General features: G+C 46.1%; 1 protein-coding gene across 1 annotated transcript in view; it reads right to left on the bottom strand.

Annotated features, from left to right (window-relative positions):
* ARHGEF17 (Rho guanine nucleotide exchange factor 17) overlaps nt 1–19,231 on the bottom strand; it is a 555,625-nt gene that overhangs the window by 52,940 nt on the left and 483,454 nt on the right. The window contains exons 8-10 of the mRNA XM_030200028.1: nt 16,737–16,846; nt 8,586–8,671; nt 1,588–1,706 (exon numbers count right to left, since the gene is read on the bottom strand). Of these exons, the coding sequence (XP_030055888.1) occupies nt 1,588–1,706; nt 8,586–8,671; nt 16,737–16,846 (315 nt within the window). The remainder of the gene's footprint in view (nt 1–1,587; nt 1,707–8,585; nt 8,672–16,736; nt 16,847–19,231) is intronic.

The raw sequence follows: 19,231 nt of genomic DNA, 5'->3' as shown, positions 1-19,231 counted from the left end.
TTGCCCTTCCGTCATCCCTCCCCATTCTCTTCGTCTTCCTAAACCCTGCGCTATTCTTAGCTTTGTTACACCTTTCAATTTCTTTAGCTGCATTTGGAAAGGTTCTTGGGATATACTCACAGTAGAGATTAGGGCAGGGGAAGGTCATTTGCCATGACGTGAAAAATGTCAACGCATGTCGTTAACAAATGAAAACGAGCAGAAAAACCAAAATTATTTAAAGGCGTGGAGGAGTGGCCTAGTGGTTAGGGTGGTGGACTTTGGCCCTGGGGAACTGAGGAACTGAGTTCAATTCCCACTTCAGGCACAGGCAGCTCCTTGTGACTCTGGGCAAGTCACTCAACCCTCCATTGCCCCATGTAAGCCGCATTGAGCCTGCCATGAGCGGGAAAGCGCAGGGTACAAATGTAACAAAAATAAAATAGATACTATTGGAGATTCTACATGGAATGTTGCTACTATTGGAGATTCTACATGGAATGTTGCTATTCCACGAGCAACATTCCATGTAGAAGGCTGCGCAGGCTTCTGTTTCTGTGAGTCTGACGTCCTGCACGTTCGTGCAGGACGTCAGACTCACAGAAGCAGAAGCCTGCGCGGCCACATTGGTGATCTGCAAGGGCCGACTTCTACATGGAATGTTGCTAGTGGAATAGCAACATTCCATGTAGAATCTCAAATAGTAGCAACAGTGGAGGAGTGGCCTAGTGGTTAGGGTGGTGGACTTTGGTCCTGGGGAACTGAGGAACTGAGTTTGATTCCCACTTCAGGCACAGGCAGCTCCTTGTGACTTTGGGCAAGTCACTTAACCCTCCATTGCCCCATGTAAGCAGCATTGAGCCTGCCATGAATGGGAAAGCGCAGGGTACAAATGTAACAAAAAAAAAAAACAGAGCAAATACTTTCAAAAAAACAGCATACTCTTTTCTTTTTATGGATTGAATTCTGAAAGAGTAGGTCAGGTTTTTTTTTAACATTTCCAGGTCCTAGTTCTTACTTGAGAAGCAGGGAAAAGTTTATCTCTGGATTTCCCTTCCATGAAGAAAACAAGTTATAGATCAATCTGGGAACGTTCTTTTTTTTCAAGCTGATAGGATTTGGAATGGTATTGCAATTCAGCTTTGTCAAATTACATCACATATTTTATTTAGAAAAGCTATTTAAGACATTTGTTTTTTAATCAAAGACTTTAAATTTGTTTATTAAGCTGTTTTGATAATGCTCTGTTTTGTCAGTGTTTTAGATTGATTTTTCAGCAAAAGCATCGTGATTCGTATTGTAAATTCTTTCTAATGTTGAAGTTATCTTAGCATGTTATCCGCCTTGTAGCCTTTTTGGTTAAAAGCAGAATAGAAATTCATTAACACGCTGTCAGGAAAAAAGTGCACACTCAATGACTTTGCTCCCTTACAACAAAATGGCCAACCAAAAACAAATAAAATGAATATTCCCAGAAACAGAACAAGACGAACATTTTCAGGCTGCTCATCTCTACTATTGTTCCCTTCTAAAACTCTGTCGTGTCCTATTGCAGTGCAGGGCATGGCGACTGCTGGGACTTCAACTGAATGGAAGCAAGGTCCTCACCTGGTGGGGGAAGCTGAGGGTCTCGGAGAGCTTGCTGATCTGCCCCATGGTGCTCAGGTCTTCATCCAAGCGGCAAATCATTTTCTGAATGCTCTCTCGATTCTGCGCCTGGGAGGCTCCTAAAAATGTTAGAACAAAACCAGATCACAAAACAGCTCAGGCTCATAGGATGCAGGGGGTGGGCCCAGGTAGGTTAGTGTCATACTGGGTAGCAGACCACTCAGGAGAACACTGCTATGAGGCTCATGCATTGTAATGGGATTTAACATCAGAGGAGAATATCTTGGTCCCGGATGGTTAACATTCCTAAGTTTTGGAGGTCAAAAACCCTAGTTGTCTGAAAGACATAAGACATCTTCTGGTTTGCTAAATCAAAAGAATAGCAAAATAAAGCCTCTTGTGTGGAGTGTCTGTAGCAAGGAGGTTTGATGAACAGGAAATCGTAGGAGCATGCTTGGCTCATTTCTGATACTGGGGTGGGGGATTTAAATTATGTTTCAGGCCCAGATATGGATAATCTGGATATTCCTGTATACAACATAGTAACATAGTAGATGACGGCAGAAAAAGCCCTGCATGGTCCATCTAGTCTGCCCAAGATAAACTCATATCTTGAATTTGTACCTGTCTTTTTCAGGGTATAGACCGTATAAGTCTGCCCAGCAGTATTTCCCGCCTCCCAACCACCAGTCCTGCCTCCCATCACCGGCTCTGGTACAGACCGTATAAGTCTGCCCTCCCCTATCCTAGCCTCCCAACCACCAACCCCTCTTCCCCCCACCTGCTCCGCCACCCAATTTCAGCAAGGATTTCATATCTCTGTAAAAATTAATGACTGATCAATACATAGCATACAGTACATATCCGCCAGAATGAGATTACACTCATGTCTTGTGTGCATGGCATAATGTCCCATAACGAATATAGGCACAAAATTAAAAAAAAAGCTAAACTCCTACATCAAGAGGGGCATAATCGAACAGGGCGCCCAGGTTTTCCTGAGGGCGTCCTCGCAGGACATCCCCGCAAAGGGGAGGGGAAACCCGTATTATCGAAACAAGATGGGCATCCATCTTTTGTTTCGATAATGCAGTCGGGGATGCCCAGATCTCCACATTTAGGTCGACCTTAGAGATGGTCATCCCCGGTTTTGGGCGATTATGGAAACCGAGGATGCCCATCTCAGAACCGACCAAATCCAAGCCCTTTGGTTGTGGGAGGAGCCAGCATTCGTAGTGAGTGCACTGGTCCTTCTCATTTGCCAGGATACCAACCAGGCACCCTAGGGGGCACTGCAGTGGACTTCACAAATTGCTCCCAGCTGCATAGCTCCCTTACCTTGAGTGCTGAGCCCCCCACCCCCCCTAAAACCCACTTCCCACAACTGTACACCATTACCATAGCCCTTAGGGATGAAGGGGGGCACCTACATGTGGGTACAGTGGGTTTCTGGTGGGTTTTGGAGAGCTCACATTTACCACCACAAGTGTAACAGGTGGGGGGGGGGGGGGGGATTGGCCTGGGTCCACCTGCCTGAAGTGCACTGCACCCACTAAAAACTGCTCCAGTGACCTGCATACTGCTGTGATGGAGCTGGGTATGACATCTGAGGCTGGCATAGAGGCTGGAAAAAAATGTTTTTTAATTATTTTTTAGGGTGGGAAGGGGTTGGTGACCACTGGGGGAGTAAGGGGGGGTCATCCCCGATTTCCTCCGGTGGTCATCTGGTCAGTTCGGGTACCTTTTCAAGGCTTGGTCGTGAAAAAAAAGGGACCAAGTAAAGTCGACCAAATGCTCGTGAGGGACGCCCTTCTTTTTTCCATTATTGGCCGAGGACGCCCATCTCTTAACCACACACCCCCATCCCGCCTTCGGTACACTGCCGACATGCCCCCGTGAACTTTGACCATCCCCGCGATGGAAAGCAGTTGAGGACACAAAAAATCAGCTTTTGATTATGCCGATTTGGGCGACCTCGGGAGTAGGACGCCCATCTCCCGATTTGTGTCGGAAGATGGGCGTCCTTCCCTTTCGAAAATGAGCTAGATAGTGTAGCAAATATCAAGAACTGGGAACTTTTTTTTATATTGTTTCTTGCCCTGCTAGAAGACCTCCCCTCAGTGGGAGTACATTAGGTTACATATATATCAGATTATGGGTATACTAATCTGCAGAAGGCCACTGTTACGTCCGACATTGATATTGAGGTCTCTGCAGTACACAATGGACTACCAATAGCCAAAAAAAAATAAGAAGAACAAATTCACCGCCATAAACACACCAAATTTGAACCTTCCAATTTCGGACACCCTAAAAATTCTTGGAGTCACCATCGATCGACACCTAACATTCGAGAACCACGCGAAAAACACAACCAAGAAGATGTTCCACTCCATGTGGAAATTAAAAAGAGTAAGACCTTTCTTCCCAAGGTCAGTTTTCCGCAACTTGATACAATCTATGGTGCTCAGTCATCTAGACTATTGTAATGCACTCTACGCCGGCTGTAAAGAGCAAATAATCAAGAAACTTCAGACAGCCCAGAACACTGCAGCTAGACTCATATTTGGTAAGACAAAATACGAAAGTGCTAAACCCTTACGAGAGAAACTACACTGGCTCCCACTTAAAGAACGTATCATGTTCAAAATATGCTCTCTAGTCCATTAAATCATTCATGGAGATGCACCAGCCTACATGTCAGACCTGATAGACCTACCACCCAGGAATGCCAGAAGATCATCCCGCACATTCCTTAACTTGCACTTCTCTAACTGCAAAGGTCTAAAATACAAACTAATGCACGCATCAGACTTTACGTACTTGAGCACACAGTTATGGAACGCATTGCCTCGCAAATTAAAAACGATCTACGAACTAACGGACTTCCGCAAACTACTGAAGACCCATCTCTTTAACATGGCATACCACAAAAATCAACCAATGTGAATATACACAACTCCTCCACATAAAATCAGAACTGTCTTGTTATAACACCACCATGTTCTATCATTATCATGTTACCCAAAACCCTGCTGTAACACTAAATGTCTATTTTCTGATATATTTCCATTACTCATGATGTATTGTAAGCCACATTGAGCCTGCAAAGAGGTGGGAAAATGTGGGATACAAATGCAATAAATAAATAATGTTACAATGGATACAATCTCAGCTACCGCATTGATCGCTATGTAGGAACCAGTTCCATGGTATCAGGCCTATGGAGTGGCTGACCGTGAGGAAGTGGATATGAACTGGTTGTAATCTTTTTGAAGTACTAAGGTTTAGAATTCCTAACTATGTAGACAGCTGGTCAAGAGAAAAAAGAGATATGTATGCAGATACCTTAAGGGTGTTTAAGTGTATCTGGTACAGCTGTACAGGGAATAGGAGGAAGGGAATGTGGAAACTTAAACGCATAAAACCTTTCTTCCCGAGAGAAATATTTCGTAACCTAATACAATCAATGGTACTAAGCCATGCAGACTGCTGCAACAGAATCTACGCGGGATGCAAAGAACAACTCACAAAGAAACGCCAGACCGCTCAAAATACGGCTGTCGGGCTGATATTTGGTAAATCGCGATTGGAAAGTGCCAAACCCCTCTGAGAAAAACTGCACTGGCTTCCAATCAAAGAACGCATTACCTTCAAAATCTGCACCCTGGTCCACAAAATTATCTACGGCCAAGTCCCAGGATACATGACAGACCTCATAGACCTACCAATCAGAAACATAACCAGATCATCTCGAACATACCTAAACCTCCATTACCCAAACTGCAAAGGACTTAAATACAAACCAACCTATGCATCCAGCTTCTCCTATATAAGCACACAACTATGGAACGCATTGCCAAAAGCTGTGAAAACAACCTACGACCACCTAAACTTCAGGAAATCATTAAAAACCAACCTGTTCAAAAAGGCATACCCACCCGACCCAACATAAATACCTACACTCTGCAACACAGCAAAACCAAAGCTCGAAATGGACACTACCATAACCTTTGCTCTCCTCGATCCCCATTGTCCCTGAAACACATGAACCTTTATTCGACCACAATATCACCTTGTATTTGTTTATCTACCGGACTTGGCGAATGTCTTATTTGACCACAATATCACCTTGTATTTGTTTATCTACCGGACTTGGCGAATGCCTTAATCGACCACAATATCACCTTGTATTTGTTTCTCTTCCGGACTTGGCGAATGCCTTATTCGACCACAATATCACCTTGTATTTGTTTCTCTTCCAGACTTGGCGAATGCCTTATTCGACCACAATATCACCTTGTATTTGTTTCTCTTCCAGACTTGGCGAATGTCTTATTCGACCACAATATCACCTTGTATTTGTTTATCTACCGGACTTGGCGAATGCCTTATTCGACCACAATATCACCTTGTATTTATCTACCGGACTTGGCGAATGTCTTATTCGACCACAATATCACCTTGTATTTGCTTATCTACCGGACTTGGCGAATGCCTTATTCGACCACAATATCACCTTGTATTTGTTTATCTACCGGACTTGGCGAATGCCTTAATCGACCACAATATCACCTTGTATTTGTTTCTCTTCCGGACTTGGCGAATGCCTTATTCGACCACAATATCACCTTGAATTTGTTTCTCTTCCAGACTTGGCGAATGTCTTATTCGACCACAATATCACCTTGTATTTGTTTATCTACCGGACTTGGCGAATGCCTTATTCGACCACAATATCACCTTGTATTTATCTACCGGACTTGGCGAATGACTTATTCGACCACAATATCACCTTGTATTTGTTTATCTACCGGACTTGGCGAATGCCTTAATCGACCACAATATCACCTTGTATTTGTTTCTCTTCCGGACTTGGCGAATGCCTTATTCGACCACAACATCACCTTGTATTTGATTCTCTTCCGGACTTGGCGAACGCCTTTACGGTACTATGTAAGCCACATTGAGTCTGCAAATAGGTGGGAAAATGTGGGATACAAATGCAACAAATAAATAATAAATAAAATTAGAACTAATGAGTTTACAGTATATCCTTAGGACAGACTTCCTGATTTTATCTTCCTTTATAAACTGTAATTTTCCACTTTACCAGTAGATGATGCTAAGACTTATTTTGCAAAATTTAAGAAAATGTAACTACATAAAAAAAAATATTCTGAAGTCAAAAACACCCATGTGTTGGTGGCCAGAAAAATTCTGGTGGCTTTGGAAGTCAGAACAAAAGTGAGTGAGCTTTTGTGATCCCGCAGATAAAAACCAAAGGGCTGGATTTCCAGCTGGCGTGGCAACCAGGTTCATTTAAGCACGAGCACTGGTACTTGCTTAAATACGTATGCACATCCAGTGTCCGTCTCTGTATAGGCAGAGGCACTGACCCTTACTGTGCATTTAGTTCAGGCTTGCTCTTGCAGTCCAAAGGAAGAAATCCTACTTTTAATGAAACATTTAAATCTGGTTTCTATAAAATTAGAACACATCTGGACTGTAGTTGTTTGTTTGGAAAAATCCCTTTCCAGCCAACATTTCAGTATCTCAGAGCAGCTTGAAAGTCACATCAAGTCAAGTGAGAGAGAAATCAAACATATAAACGGCGAGTGACTGACTCACTCGCAAATGCGCAGTAGAGACTTCCCTCTCTGTCCCGCCCCCGCGTCAATACGTGATGACATGGGGGGGGGGGGGCGGGACAGAGAGGGAAACTGCGCCGCCGAGGTTGCTACCGCTCCCCCCCCCCCCCACTCGGAGCCGCCGCCGCCACCCCTCCACCCGGCCCGGGCCCTCTCTTCCCTTCTGAACTTACACATCCATTCGCCGAATGCAGCAACGCACATCAGCTCAGCTGCCCCTTCCTTCTCAGCCTGTGTCCCGCCCTCACTGACGTTACGTCACGGGAGGGCGGGCCACAGGCACAGAAGGAAGGGGCCCACCCACGGCAGCTGAGCCGACGTGCGTTGCTGCGTTCGGCAAATGGATGTGTAAGTTCAGAAGCGAAGAGAGGGCCCGAGCCGGGTGGAGGGGAGCGGGGGAGGGGAGGGGAAGGAAAACCCCAATACCAGCCCGTTTTTACGGGCTCAACGGCTAGTTTAATTCATAAAAGCCAGACTGTGGCACTTGAGATTGGGAAACATCCTTCTTAAAGGTAATTCATCAGTTATTGAATTTGGCAGATTATTCATTTTCTTACATTATCCCTAATATCAGCTTCCGATGCATTACATAAGTACATAAGCAATAGGTGAATGAATGAATGAATGAAAGGTGCTGGTTTGTCAATGTGGCAGAAAAGCAGCACTGCAAGAAAGATGAAAATGGGAGACAGCTTACACTCGTTTCTAGAATTTATGTCATGAGCACGGAGATGCTCTGTGAGGTGGAATGTTATCTGGATTAATGGGTGTTACCAGGGGCGTAGCCAGACTTCAGCGGGAGGGGGGTCCAGAGCCCGAGATGAGGGGGCACATTTTAGCCCCCCTCCCGCCACCGCCAACCCCCCCCCCTCCGTCGCCGACCCTCTCGGCCCCCCCTCCCACCGCCAACCCACCGTCGCCGTCGCCTACCTTTGCTGGCGGGAGACCCCAACCCCCACCAGCCGAGGTCCTCTTCTTCCCGCGCAAGGCTTCGTTCCGTTTCTGAGTCTGACGTCCTGCACGTCAGACTCAGAAACAGAACGAAGCCTTGCGCAGGAAGAAAAGGACCTCGGCTGGCGGGTTGGGGTCCTCCACCAGCAAAGGTAGGCGACAGCGACGCCGGGAGGGTCGAGAAGGTCGTCGGCAGTGTGGTCCAGGGCCAAATCTACGGGGACCCAGGCCCCCGTGGCCCCACGTAGCTATGCCACTGGGTGTTACTGCTGCATGGTCTTTGCTCACACTGTTTAATTAGACACACTGCTACTGTCATTCACATTCTCGCATCGTCTTCAAAAGATTTGTGACAGCTATCACACAAGCACAAGGGCCAGGCACAAGGTTACTAACCTTTCACGATGTCTACGTCTTCCAGGGGTAGTTTCCAGAGGAGTTTATACTTGCTGGATATGTCTATGACGCTGGCTGCAGAGTAGCTGAAAGGAAAAAAAAAAAAGCATCCAACACGTTACAAGAGCTGCCGGTATAATTCCTCAGCTGCTGTTTCAACATTGCACTGCTAGGTGGAGCCACTAAACAGATTGGTTTTCATTGGCAAAGGGCAGGAGGTACGGTACAGCGGAGCACCGATGGTACGCGGTAGATGGGAGGCAAAGACCTTGGAACCACGTACTATTGGTGCGCGTATAAGCGAATCTGCCGCCAGACTCCGTTCTGTTGATAAATCTCTCTTATCTGTCCCCTTCTCCTCTACTGCTAATTCCAGACTCCGTTCCTTTTATCTCGCTGCACCTCACGCCTGGAATAGACTTCCCGAGCCTGTACGTCTAGCCACCTCTTTGCCCGTTTTCAAGTCCAAACTGAAAGCCCACCTGTTTACCACTGCTTTTGACTTCTAACCACTGCTCACTTGTCCTATCCTTTCATCCTCACCTCTTTATTCCCTTACCCTTAATTGTTCTGTCTGTCTGCCTGTCTTATTTAGATTGTAAGCCCTTTGAGCAGGGACTGTCTTTTTTGTGTATGGTGTACAGCGCTGCGTAGGCCTTGTAGCGCTATAGAAATGTTTAGTAGTAGAGGTGTCTCACAAAAGCTGTCACAGAAGCAAGCACACAACTCTAGCAGGCAGGAGACCACTGAAAACCCTTGTTGGGTGCGTGCTTTTTGGGAGACTTCCGTAAGCCATTCCAGAGGCAGGCGAAAGGCCGCTGATTAAAAAAAGAAATTAGGCATCAAGGACTACAGTAACCACGTTGAACCGCGTACAAATGATCTTCCGTACAATCCCAGCATCATCGGCGTGTTTCCATCGCGCATAACCCAGACCCGCTCAATAATGGTGTCAACAGTCCCTGTTCACACTGATCCAAAAAAATCTTCCGTTGGACCAGACCACTTTGTGCTAATGACATATAAAGGGAGAGGGAAATGGGACTTGATATACCGCCTTTCTGAGGTTTTTGCAACTACATTCAAAAGCGGTTTATATACAGTGGGGGAAATAAGTATTTGATCCCTTGCTGATTTTGTAAGTTTGCCCACTGACAAAGACATGAGCAGCCCATAATTGAAGGGTAGGTTATTGGTAACAGTGAGAGATAGCACATCACAAATTAAATCCAGAAAATCACATTGTGGAAAGTATATGAATTTATTTGCATTCGGCAGAGGGAAATAAGTATTTAATCCCTCTGGCAAACAAGACCTAATACTTGGTGGCAAAACCCTTGTTGGCAAGCACAGCGGTCAGACGTCTTCTGTAGTTGATGATGAGGTTTGCACACATGTCAGGAGGAATTTTGGTCCACTCCTCTTTGCAGATCATCTCTAAATCATTAAGAGTTCTGGGCTGTCGCTTGGCAACTCGCAGCTTCAGCTCCCTCCATAAGTTTTCAATGGGATTAAGGTCTGGTGACTGGCTAGGCCACTCCATGACCCTAATGTGCTTCTTCCTGAGCCACTCCTTTGTTGCCTTGGCTGTATGTTTTGGGTCATTGTCGTGCTGGAAGACCCAGCCACGACCCATTTTTAAGGCCCTGGCGGAGGGAAGGAGGTTGTCACTCAGAATTGTACGGTACATGGCCCCATCCATTCTCCCATTGATGCGGTGAAGTAGTCCTGTGCCCTTAGCAGAGAAACACCCCCAAAACATAACATTTCCACCTCCATGCTTGACAGTGGGGACGGTGTTCTTTGGGTCATAGGCAGCATTTCTCTTCCTCCAAACACGGCGAGTTGAGTTCATGCCAAAGAGCTCAATTTTTGTCTCATCTGACCACAGCACCTTCTCCCAATCACTCTCGGCATCATCCAGGTGTTCACTGGCAAACTTCAGACGGGCCGTCACATGTGCCTTCCGGAGCAGGGGGACCTTGCGGGCACTGCAGGATTGCAATCCGTTATGTCGTAATGTGTTACCAATGGTTTTCGTGGTGACAGTGGTCCCAGCTGCCTTGAGATCATTGACAAGTTCCCCCCTTGTAGTTGTAGGCTGATTTCTAACCTTCCTCATGATCAAGGATACCCCACGAGGTGAGATTTTGCGTGGAGCCCCAGATCTTTGTCGATTGACAGTCATTTTGTACTTCTTCTATTTTCTTACTATGGCACCAACAGTTGTCTCCTTCTCGCCCAGCGTCTTACTGATGGTTTTGTAGCCCATTCCAGCCTTGTGCAGGTGTATGATCTTGTCCCTGACATCCTTAGACAGCTCCTTGCTCTTGGCCATTTTGTAGAGGTTAGAGTCTGACTGATTCACTGAGTCTGTGGACAGGTGTCTTTCATACAGGTGACCATTGCCGACAGCTGTCTGTCATGCAGGTAACGAGTTGATTTGGAGCATCTACCTGGTCTGTAGGGGCCAGATCTCTTACTGGTTGGTGGGGGATCAAATACTTATTTCCCTCTGCAGAATGCAAATAAATTCATATACTTTCCACAATGTGATTTTCCGGATTTAATTTGTGATGTGCTATCTCTCACTGTTACCAATAACCTACCCTTCAATTATGGGCTGCTCATGTCTTTGTCAGTGGGCAAACTTACAAAATCAGCAAGGGATCAAATACTTATTTCCCCCACTGTATATTCAGGTACTTATTTGTACCTGGGACAATGGAGGGTTAAGTGACTTGCCCAGAGTCACAAGGAGCTGCAGTGGGAATCAAACTCAGTTCACCAGGATCAGAGTCCACTGCACTAACCACTAGGCTACTCCTCCACTAGCAACATTCCATGTAGAAGCCTGCCCTTGCAGATCAACAACGCGGCCGCGCAGGCTTCTGTTTCTGTGAGTCTGACGTCCTGCACGTCAGACTCACAGAAACAGAAGCCTGCACGGCCGCGTTGTTGATCTGCAAGGGCAGGCTTCTACATGGAATGTTGCTAGTGGAATAGCAACATTCCATGTAGAATCTCAAATAGTAGCAACAGAATCTCAATAGTAGCAACATTCCATCTAGAATCTCCAATAGTAGCAACATTCCATGTAGAATCTCAAATAGGGAAATGGGACTTGATATACCGCCTTTCTGAGGTTTTTGCAACTACATTCAAAGTGATTTACATATATACAGGTATTTATTTTGAATCTGGGGCAATGGAGGGTTAAGTGACTTACCCAGAGTCACAAGGAGCTGCATTGGGAATTGAACTCAGTTCCCCAGGATCAAAGTCCACTACACTAACCACTAGGCTACTCCTCCACTAGCAACATTCCATGTAGAAGCCTGCCCTTGCAGATCAGGCTTCTACATGGAATGTTACTAGTGGAATAGCAACATTCCATGTAGAATCTCAATAGTAGCAACATTCCATGTAGAATCTCAAATAGGGAAAGGGAAATGGGACTTGATATACTGCCTTTCTGAGGTTTTTGCAACTACATTCAAAGCGGTTTACATATATTCAGGTACTTATTTTGTACCAGGGGCAATGGAGGGTTAAGTGACTTGCCCAGAGTCACAAGGAGCTGCAGTGGGAATTGAACCCAAGGGGAGAAGCACTAAAAAATCGTTAAAGCCCTTCCCTTAGCGAATCGGTAAGGAACAGGCATGCATCAAGGAAAAGGAATGCAAATGAGCTGCTCGTTGTAGCTCACTTGCATTCTCCATTCCATCGGTAAACAGTCGACCAGTCGACCGGTTGAGCATGCGCAGAGCAGCCAAGCGTTATGCTGGCTGCTCTGCGCATGCCAAATACGTCCAAAAAAGTGTCTAACACCATCTCAAAAATAAAAGAACAAGCTGCGTGTCCCAAGTGCTCGTGAGGGACTTTAAGTTATGGCACCTTCGCTATGTCTGTGGCCATCCCTGCGCCTCCCTGTGCCGCCCGGGACAAGAGAAGACGCCGCGCCGCTCCACGGCCTGCTGCAGGAAGGCTCCGATGTTCCTCCCTTCCGCGATCCCGGCTCAGCCGCCACCCCTGAGAGCCCACCCCAGGCAAGAAAAGTGCAGGAGAGCGCAGTTGAGGACGTCTATCGTCCACGTCTTCAACTCCCGTCCATCTTCCGCCCCTAGGTCTCTCTCAGCCAATCACAGTGCGTTTAGCTCTCACTGGTGTCAGCTAAACGCGCTGTGATTGGCTGAGAGGCCGTGGGGGGGCCCTCACAATCGTTCATTAGCCCTCTCTTCAGCTGCCGATGAGGAAGGCAAAAATGTCTCAAAGGAAGATTTAAAACAGAAGAGCAAGAGTAAAAATTAAGAAGTACAACGCCCTTTTTTTGTTTTGTTGTTTTGCGTGAAGGACGTCCATAAAGGACGTCCCGGACGAGGACGTCCAAAAAGAACGTCTTTGGAGTGGGGGGGGGGGGGGTTCAGGTGAAGGACGTCCAAAAAGGACGTCCTTGATGACATTTTTTTCTTCCGATTCTTTCCTTTGCCCCAACGAGAGGTGTAGACCTCCCGTTAGGTTTTCCATGGTAAGGGGATCGGAAAATGGTTGTGCATCTCATTATAATAGCCTTTGGATCATCTGCATTCCATTTTCGTTAGCTGCTACCGTGATCGGAAAATGGCTCGGAGAAGCCTTTAGTGCATGCCACGGTTAACTACTTGCTCGTTAATAGCTCGTTAAGTTTAGTGCATCTGGCCTCCAGTTCCCCCAGGATCAAAGTCTGCTGCACTAACCACTAGGCTACTCCTCCACAACATTCATGTTACCTCAAACTCTCACTACCTGACTGCAGACTTGGCAACCGGTGACTTTTTCCACATACCCGCACTGAGCAATAAGCCGGGGGAGGGGAGAGGAGATGCAATGATCAGTTCCAGGGAAAGCAGGGAGAAATACTTCCGGAACAATCTCATGACCAGTCTGCGTGGTTGCCGTAAGATTTTAATGATGGTTGTTTTCATATGTTCCTATTTCTTACTGCTGTGTCTCCCCCCTCCCAGTCCCTAGGGTAGTATGAGATCAGATTACTCGCAGCTACCAGTTTGAGGGGGTGAGGAGGAAGGGAGAGGTGGTTACATGTTAAGGGGGCAAATTCTAGAACTGGGCGCCACATATTTCTTTGAGCAGGGACTGTCCTTTTATGTTAAATTGTACAGCACTGCGTAACCCTAGTAGCGCTTTAGAAATGTTAAGTAGTAGTAATTTCTTTGGATTTTATATAGTGTGAGTTAAGTTGCACACGCAAATCTGGTCGTATTCTGGGTTTGTGCATGCAACTTAATTAGTTAGCAGGCCAATCAGTGCTGACAATAGCCAATTAACAAGCAATATTTGCTTGTCTTCCCACTTTATTCATTTTTTTATTTATTAGGATTTATTTACCGTCTTTTTGAAGGAATTACGTAGTAACATAGTAGATGACAGCAGAGAAAGACCTGCACGGTCCATCCAGTCTGCCCAACAAGATAAACTCATAGTTGCTACTTTATGTGTATACCTGACCTTGATTTGTATCTGCCATTTTCAGGGCACAGACCGTAGAAGTCTGCCCAGCACTAGCCCCGCCTCCCATTAGCCCCACCTCCCACCGCCGGTGCTGCCACCCAATCTCCGCTAAGATTCTGAGGATCCATTCCTTCTCAACAGGATTCCTTTATGTTTATCCCACGCATTTTTGAATTCCGTTACCGTTTTCATCTCCACCGCCTCCCGCGGGAGGGCATTCCAAGTATCCACCACTCTCTCCGCGAAAAAATACTTTTTCTTGAGTCTGCCCCCCTTCAACCTCATTTCATGTCCTCTAGTTCTACCGCCTTCCCATCTCCGGAAAAGGTTAGTTCGCAGTGTGCAGTAAGAATAAATCAAACATGAGCAATAGGCAATTAGAGCAGTAAAAATATTCAACTAACAATACAAAGTATAGCATAGTATTATATAAAATGTTGGTTACTTTGAATTAACTATTCACACCTCTACTGGACCATGTTAGGATTTTGTGAATGCAGCTTTCAAAATATGCTACTTCTTTTATGTAACTCTCACACCCTATCATGTAGATTTTCTATGTATTTTACATCTATATATATAAAACTCACCCTCAACGTTCTATTTGCACTGACGTCACTGAAGCCGGGTTCGTAAGTTCGAAGCTCTGAAGCCACACAAAAATCACAGTCTGTGGGCCCCGCCCTTGCGTCAAACGTTATGACGTTGAGGGCAGAGCACATTCTCAGCTCCAACGTTGTACTGCACTGTACCTCTGCTCCGCCCCCGCGTCAAAACGCGATGACGTCGAGGGCGGAGCACACGGGGGGGCGTGCCAAAAGGGCCAGGGTCACACATTCGCACGGAGGCTGCAGGGGGGACGGCGACACACCGAGACACAAAGGGACGGAGGGGAACCTTGCTAGCGCCCGTTTCATTGCGATTTGAAACGGGCCTTCCTTACTAGTGTTATATATTTGTTAAATAGTATTTTTCTAAAATATTCATTTCTTGCAGTTTTTAAATATGCTATTTTTAAGTAGATTTTTTGAATATATATTAATTGTTTTGATGCGTGCATTTTTACTTGACATGCCGTATATTTGTCATGGGTTCCTATTTGAATATATTTTACAACTGAATTTTTAAAGTTTTAATTGACAGCTTTCTTATTCATGTTTAACCGTGATATATATTTTATTGTACTACTAGTAAAAAAGCCCCGTTTCTGATGCAAATGAAACGGGGGCTAGCAATGTTTTCTTCTGTGTGCATGTGGGAGTGTGTGTGTCCCTGCCCTCTGGCCTCTCTCCCCTCCCCCCTCTGAGTCCTTCACTGTTACAGAGCCAGCGATTTGATTTCGTGCTCTGCTGTTTTCCTTCACTGACTGTGTTACAGAGAGGGCGGGGCAGACACTCATAGGGAAACCGGATATCTCACCCAGCTTCACACTTCCGGCTGGAGGCTTCATAGAAAGTTGGTGTTGCCTTTTATATAGAGAGATGTGTTTTTTTCTCATTGTTTATTGTTTGTATTTTATGTAGTTCCCTGACGCAGGTGCGGAGTGCCAAAACACGGCCCGTGTCGGGTCTTTTTCTAAAGACTATTTTACAAAGATTTATAATTAAAGAACTGTGTCCCTCTTTTTAAGGCCCCTGGTGCTGTTTCTTTGATTGGACTTTTGCTTGTACTTTGTTCCCTCTCTTTGCTATACATAAGACATAAGTATCGCCAAACTGGGACAGACCAAAGGTCCATCTAGCCCAGCACCCTGTCTCCGACAGTGGCCAATTCAGGTCACAATCACCCGACAAGATCCACGGAGCAAAGCATTTTGTACTGCTTGTCCCAGGAAGAGTGGATTTTTCCCTACGTTCCTTTAATAACGTTCTATGGCCTTTTCCTTCAGGAAGCCGTCCAAACCTTTCTTAAACTCTGCTAAGCTAACCGCCTTAACCACATTCTCCGGCAACGAATTCCAGAGTCGAATTACGCGCTGAGTAAATAAACATTTTCTCTTATTTGTTTTAAACTTACTGCACTCCTGCTTCATCGCATGCCCCCTTGTCCTAGTATTTTTTTGAAAGCGTAAAGACACTCCATATCTCCACTCATTATTTTATATACCTCTATCATATCACCCCTCAGCCGCCTTTTCTCCAAGCTGAAGAGCCCCAGTAACTTTAGCCTTTCCTCATAGGAAAGTTGTCCCATCCCCTTAATCATCTTTGTCGCCCTTCTCTGCACCTTTTCCAAGTCCACTAAATCTTTTTTGAGGTGCAGCAACCAGAATTGAACACAATACTCTAGGTATGGTCGCACCATGGACCGATACAAAGGCATTATAATATCCTCATTTTTGTTTTCCATCCCTTTCCTAATAACACTTACAATGTCAATACAATACGTAATAGAACATTTTAATTGACAGTAAAGCAAAGATGGAACATATAGATAGATAAGAGAGTAAGGAATTTTAACCCCAGTCTCTCCCAACCAACACATCCCCAGAATGAGTCAGTCCCCCCTTGTTGGCTGTGGGCTAGGCAGGAAGCATCTTCCAAGGTCCAGACCCATTATGGCTAAGATTCTCAATGGAAAATGAAGAGCCAACCCCAATTCTCCTTCTACCTCCTCCTCCTCCCCAGGGACGCAGTTACTTACAGGCTCATGGAGCTGCGACGGAGGGACCCCGACTTGCGCTTTATAGTAGTGCAAACCAACAAGTCTGTAAACAGGAAGAGGGATCGTTCCTTCTTGCCTCCGACTGCCTTCTGTATCACAACGGTGAGGAGAGGAAGAGAGGGAGATGAGAAATAGAGAAAGACAACATCAGTGCACCATCAACATTCAACCACAATGAAAGGGCAACGCAACGCTGATAGTGGAGGAGTGGCCTAGTGGTTAGGGTGGTGGACTTTGGTCCTGGGGAACTGAGTTCAATTCCCACTTCAGGCACAGGCAGCTCCTTGTGACTCTGGGCAAGTCACTTAACCCTCCATTGCCCCATGTAAAACCGCATTGAGCCTGCCATGAGTGGGAAAGCGCAGGGTACAAATATAACAAAAATAAAATAGATACTATTGGAGATTCTACATGGAATGTTGTTGTTGCTACTATCTGATTCCAGAATGTTGCTACTATTGAGATTCTGTTGCTACTACTGGAGATTCTACATGGAATGTTGCTATTCCACTAGCAACATTCCATGTAGAAGGCTGCGCAGGCTTCTGTTTCTGTGAGTCTGACGTCCTGCACGTACGTACATGCAGGACGTCAGACTCACAGAAGCAGAAGCCTGCACGGCCACATTGGTGATCGGCAAGGGCCGACTTCTACATGGAATGTTGCTAGTGGAATAGCAACATTCCATGTAGAATCTCAAATAGTAGCAACAGTGGAGGAGTGGCCTAGTGGTTAGGGTGGTGGAGTTTGGTCCTGAGGAACTAAGTTCAATTCCCACTTCAGGCACAGGCAGCTCCGTGTGACTCTGGGCAAGTCACTTAACCCTCCATTGCCCCATGTAAGCCGCACTGAGCCTGCCATGAGTGGGAAAGCGCAGGGCACAAATGTAACAAAATAAAATGGTGCCCTAGGTAACACAGTATCAACACAAAAGAGGCAAGTGGGATCTACAGTCAGTAGCAATGAGGGAAGAAAGTGGACCACAAGAGATGAAGTAAAAATGCTTTTATTAAGAACAGCCTCAACGTGGCCATGTTTCACCTATAGAAGGCTGCTTCAGGAACAACAACTAAAGGGGAAATTAAGAAGCACACTTCCCGTTAGTAAAAGCAAGGATGCTAGCAACCAGTGGCGTAGCTAAGGGTGGGCCTGAGTGGGCATAGGCCCACCCAGTCAGCAGCCCATGAGGCCCCCAAAACTCTTCAGTGGTGGTGCCTCACTACTCTCTCTCCCTCTTCTCCACTCGTGGCCTGGCATCTGCCCATCTCTCTCTGGAACCCCTTCTCCTGGTCTACCTCAGAGCTACTGCCGGCGGCTATTCCTATAGGTATCGTGTGCCGGCCCAGCAGGCATCTCTCTATCATGTCCTGCTCTCAATGATGTCACTTCTTGTTTCTTTGGCGGGGACGTGGTAGAGAGAAGCCTGCAGGGCCGGCGCAGGTTGACTATAGGAATTGTGACGGTCAACGGCTCATGAGGTAGAACCGGGTGAGGGGGTTCAGAGAGAAACGGGCAGACGTCAGGTCATTAAAAAAAAAAACCCAAAAACTATATTGTATGTATGTACAGGGGTAGGGGAGAAGGTGGGAAGGGCCCACCCAGGTTAACTCTGGGCCCACCCATGCGTCAACCTTTTCCTACCTGAGCACACAACTGTGGAATGCGCTGCCGCGCAAATTAAAAACGATCTATGAATTAGCTAACTTCCGAATTCTACTGAAGACTCATCTCTTTAATACGGCATACAACAATGATCAACAAATATAAACTCCTATACGCACATCCAAAACTACCTCTCCTATATCAAATTGCCAAAACACCACCATGTTTTTCACTATCATGATACCCAAGGTCCTGTATAACTACTACTAAATGTATACTTTTTCATGTATTTCTGCTACTCATGATATATTGTAAGCCACATTGAGCCTGCAAAGAGGTGGGAAAACGTGGGATACAAATGCAACAAATAAATAAATAAATAAATAAAATGGCAGGTCTGCCTACGCCCCTGCTGGCAACAGCCACGGAACTCCTTCCCAAAATGTTTTCAATTTATAGCACTGCGGTGTTCAGTAAGTCGTGCACTGAGTATTCTTTTGGTTTTATCAATGTACATCAAGCCACAAGGGCAAAGCCCTGAAGAAATCACTCTCAGTTCTGCAGTTAGAAAAATGTCTCAAGTTGGTACGGCTTTCCCGTGGCAGGGCGAATAATAGTTTTAACTAAGCAGAGAGAACCTCTGTTCAGAAGAGTCTGATTTTAAACAACAGGCAGATGAGATGAACAGAAGGTTGGCTGCCACCCATGGCGGATCGCTGCTGCGCACCCTCCCAAGGTGCAGCGTCATCCGTGTCCCTCCCCCGGGTGCAGCCCCCCCTCCCCCCGGGAGCAACGACACCCCATCCCCCCGGCACCGGCACTTCACCGTCCCCCCCTTCCCCTGTGCATCACCTCCAAGCCTCCACCCCCCC

This window comes from Microcaecilia unicolor, chromosome 4, assembly GCF_901765095.1.
Source record: "Microcaecilia unicolor chromosome 4, aMicUni1.1, whole genome shotgun sequence".
Classification (NCBI taxonomy): domain Eukaryota; kingdom Metazoa; phylum Chordata; class Amphibia; order Gymnophiona; family Siphonopidae; genus Microcaecilia; species Microcaecilia unicolor.
The sequence above is the reverse complement of the archived record's forward strand: the minus strand, read 5'-3'. Positions and strand labels throughout refer to the sequence as shown.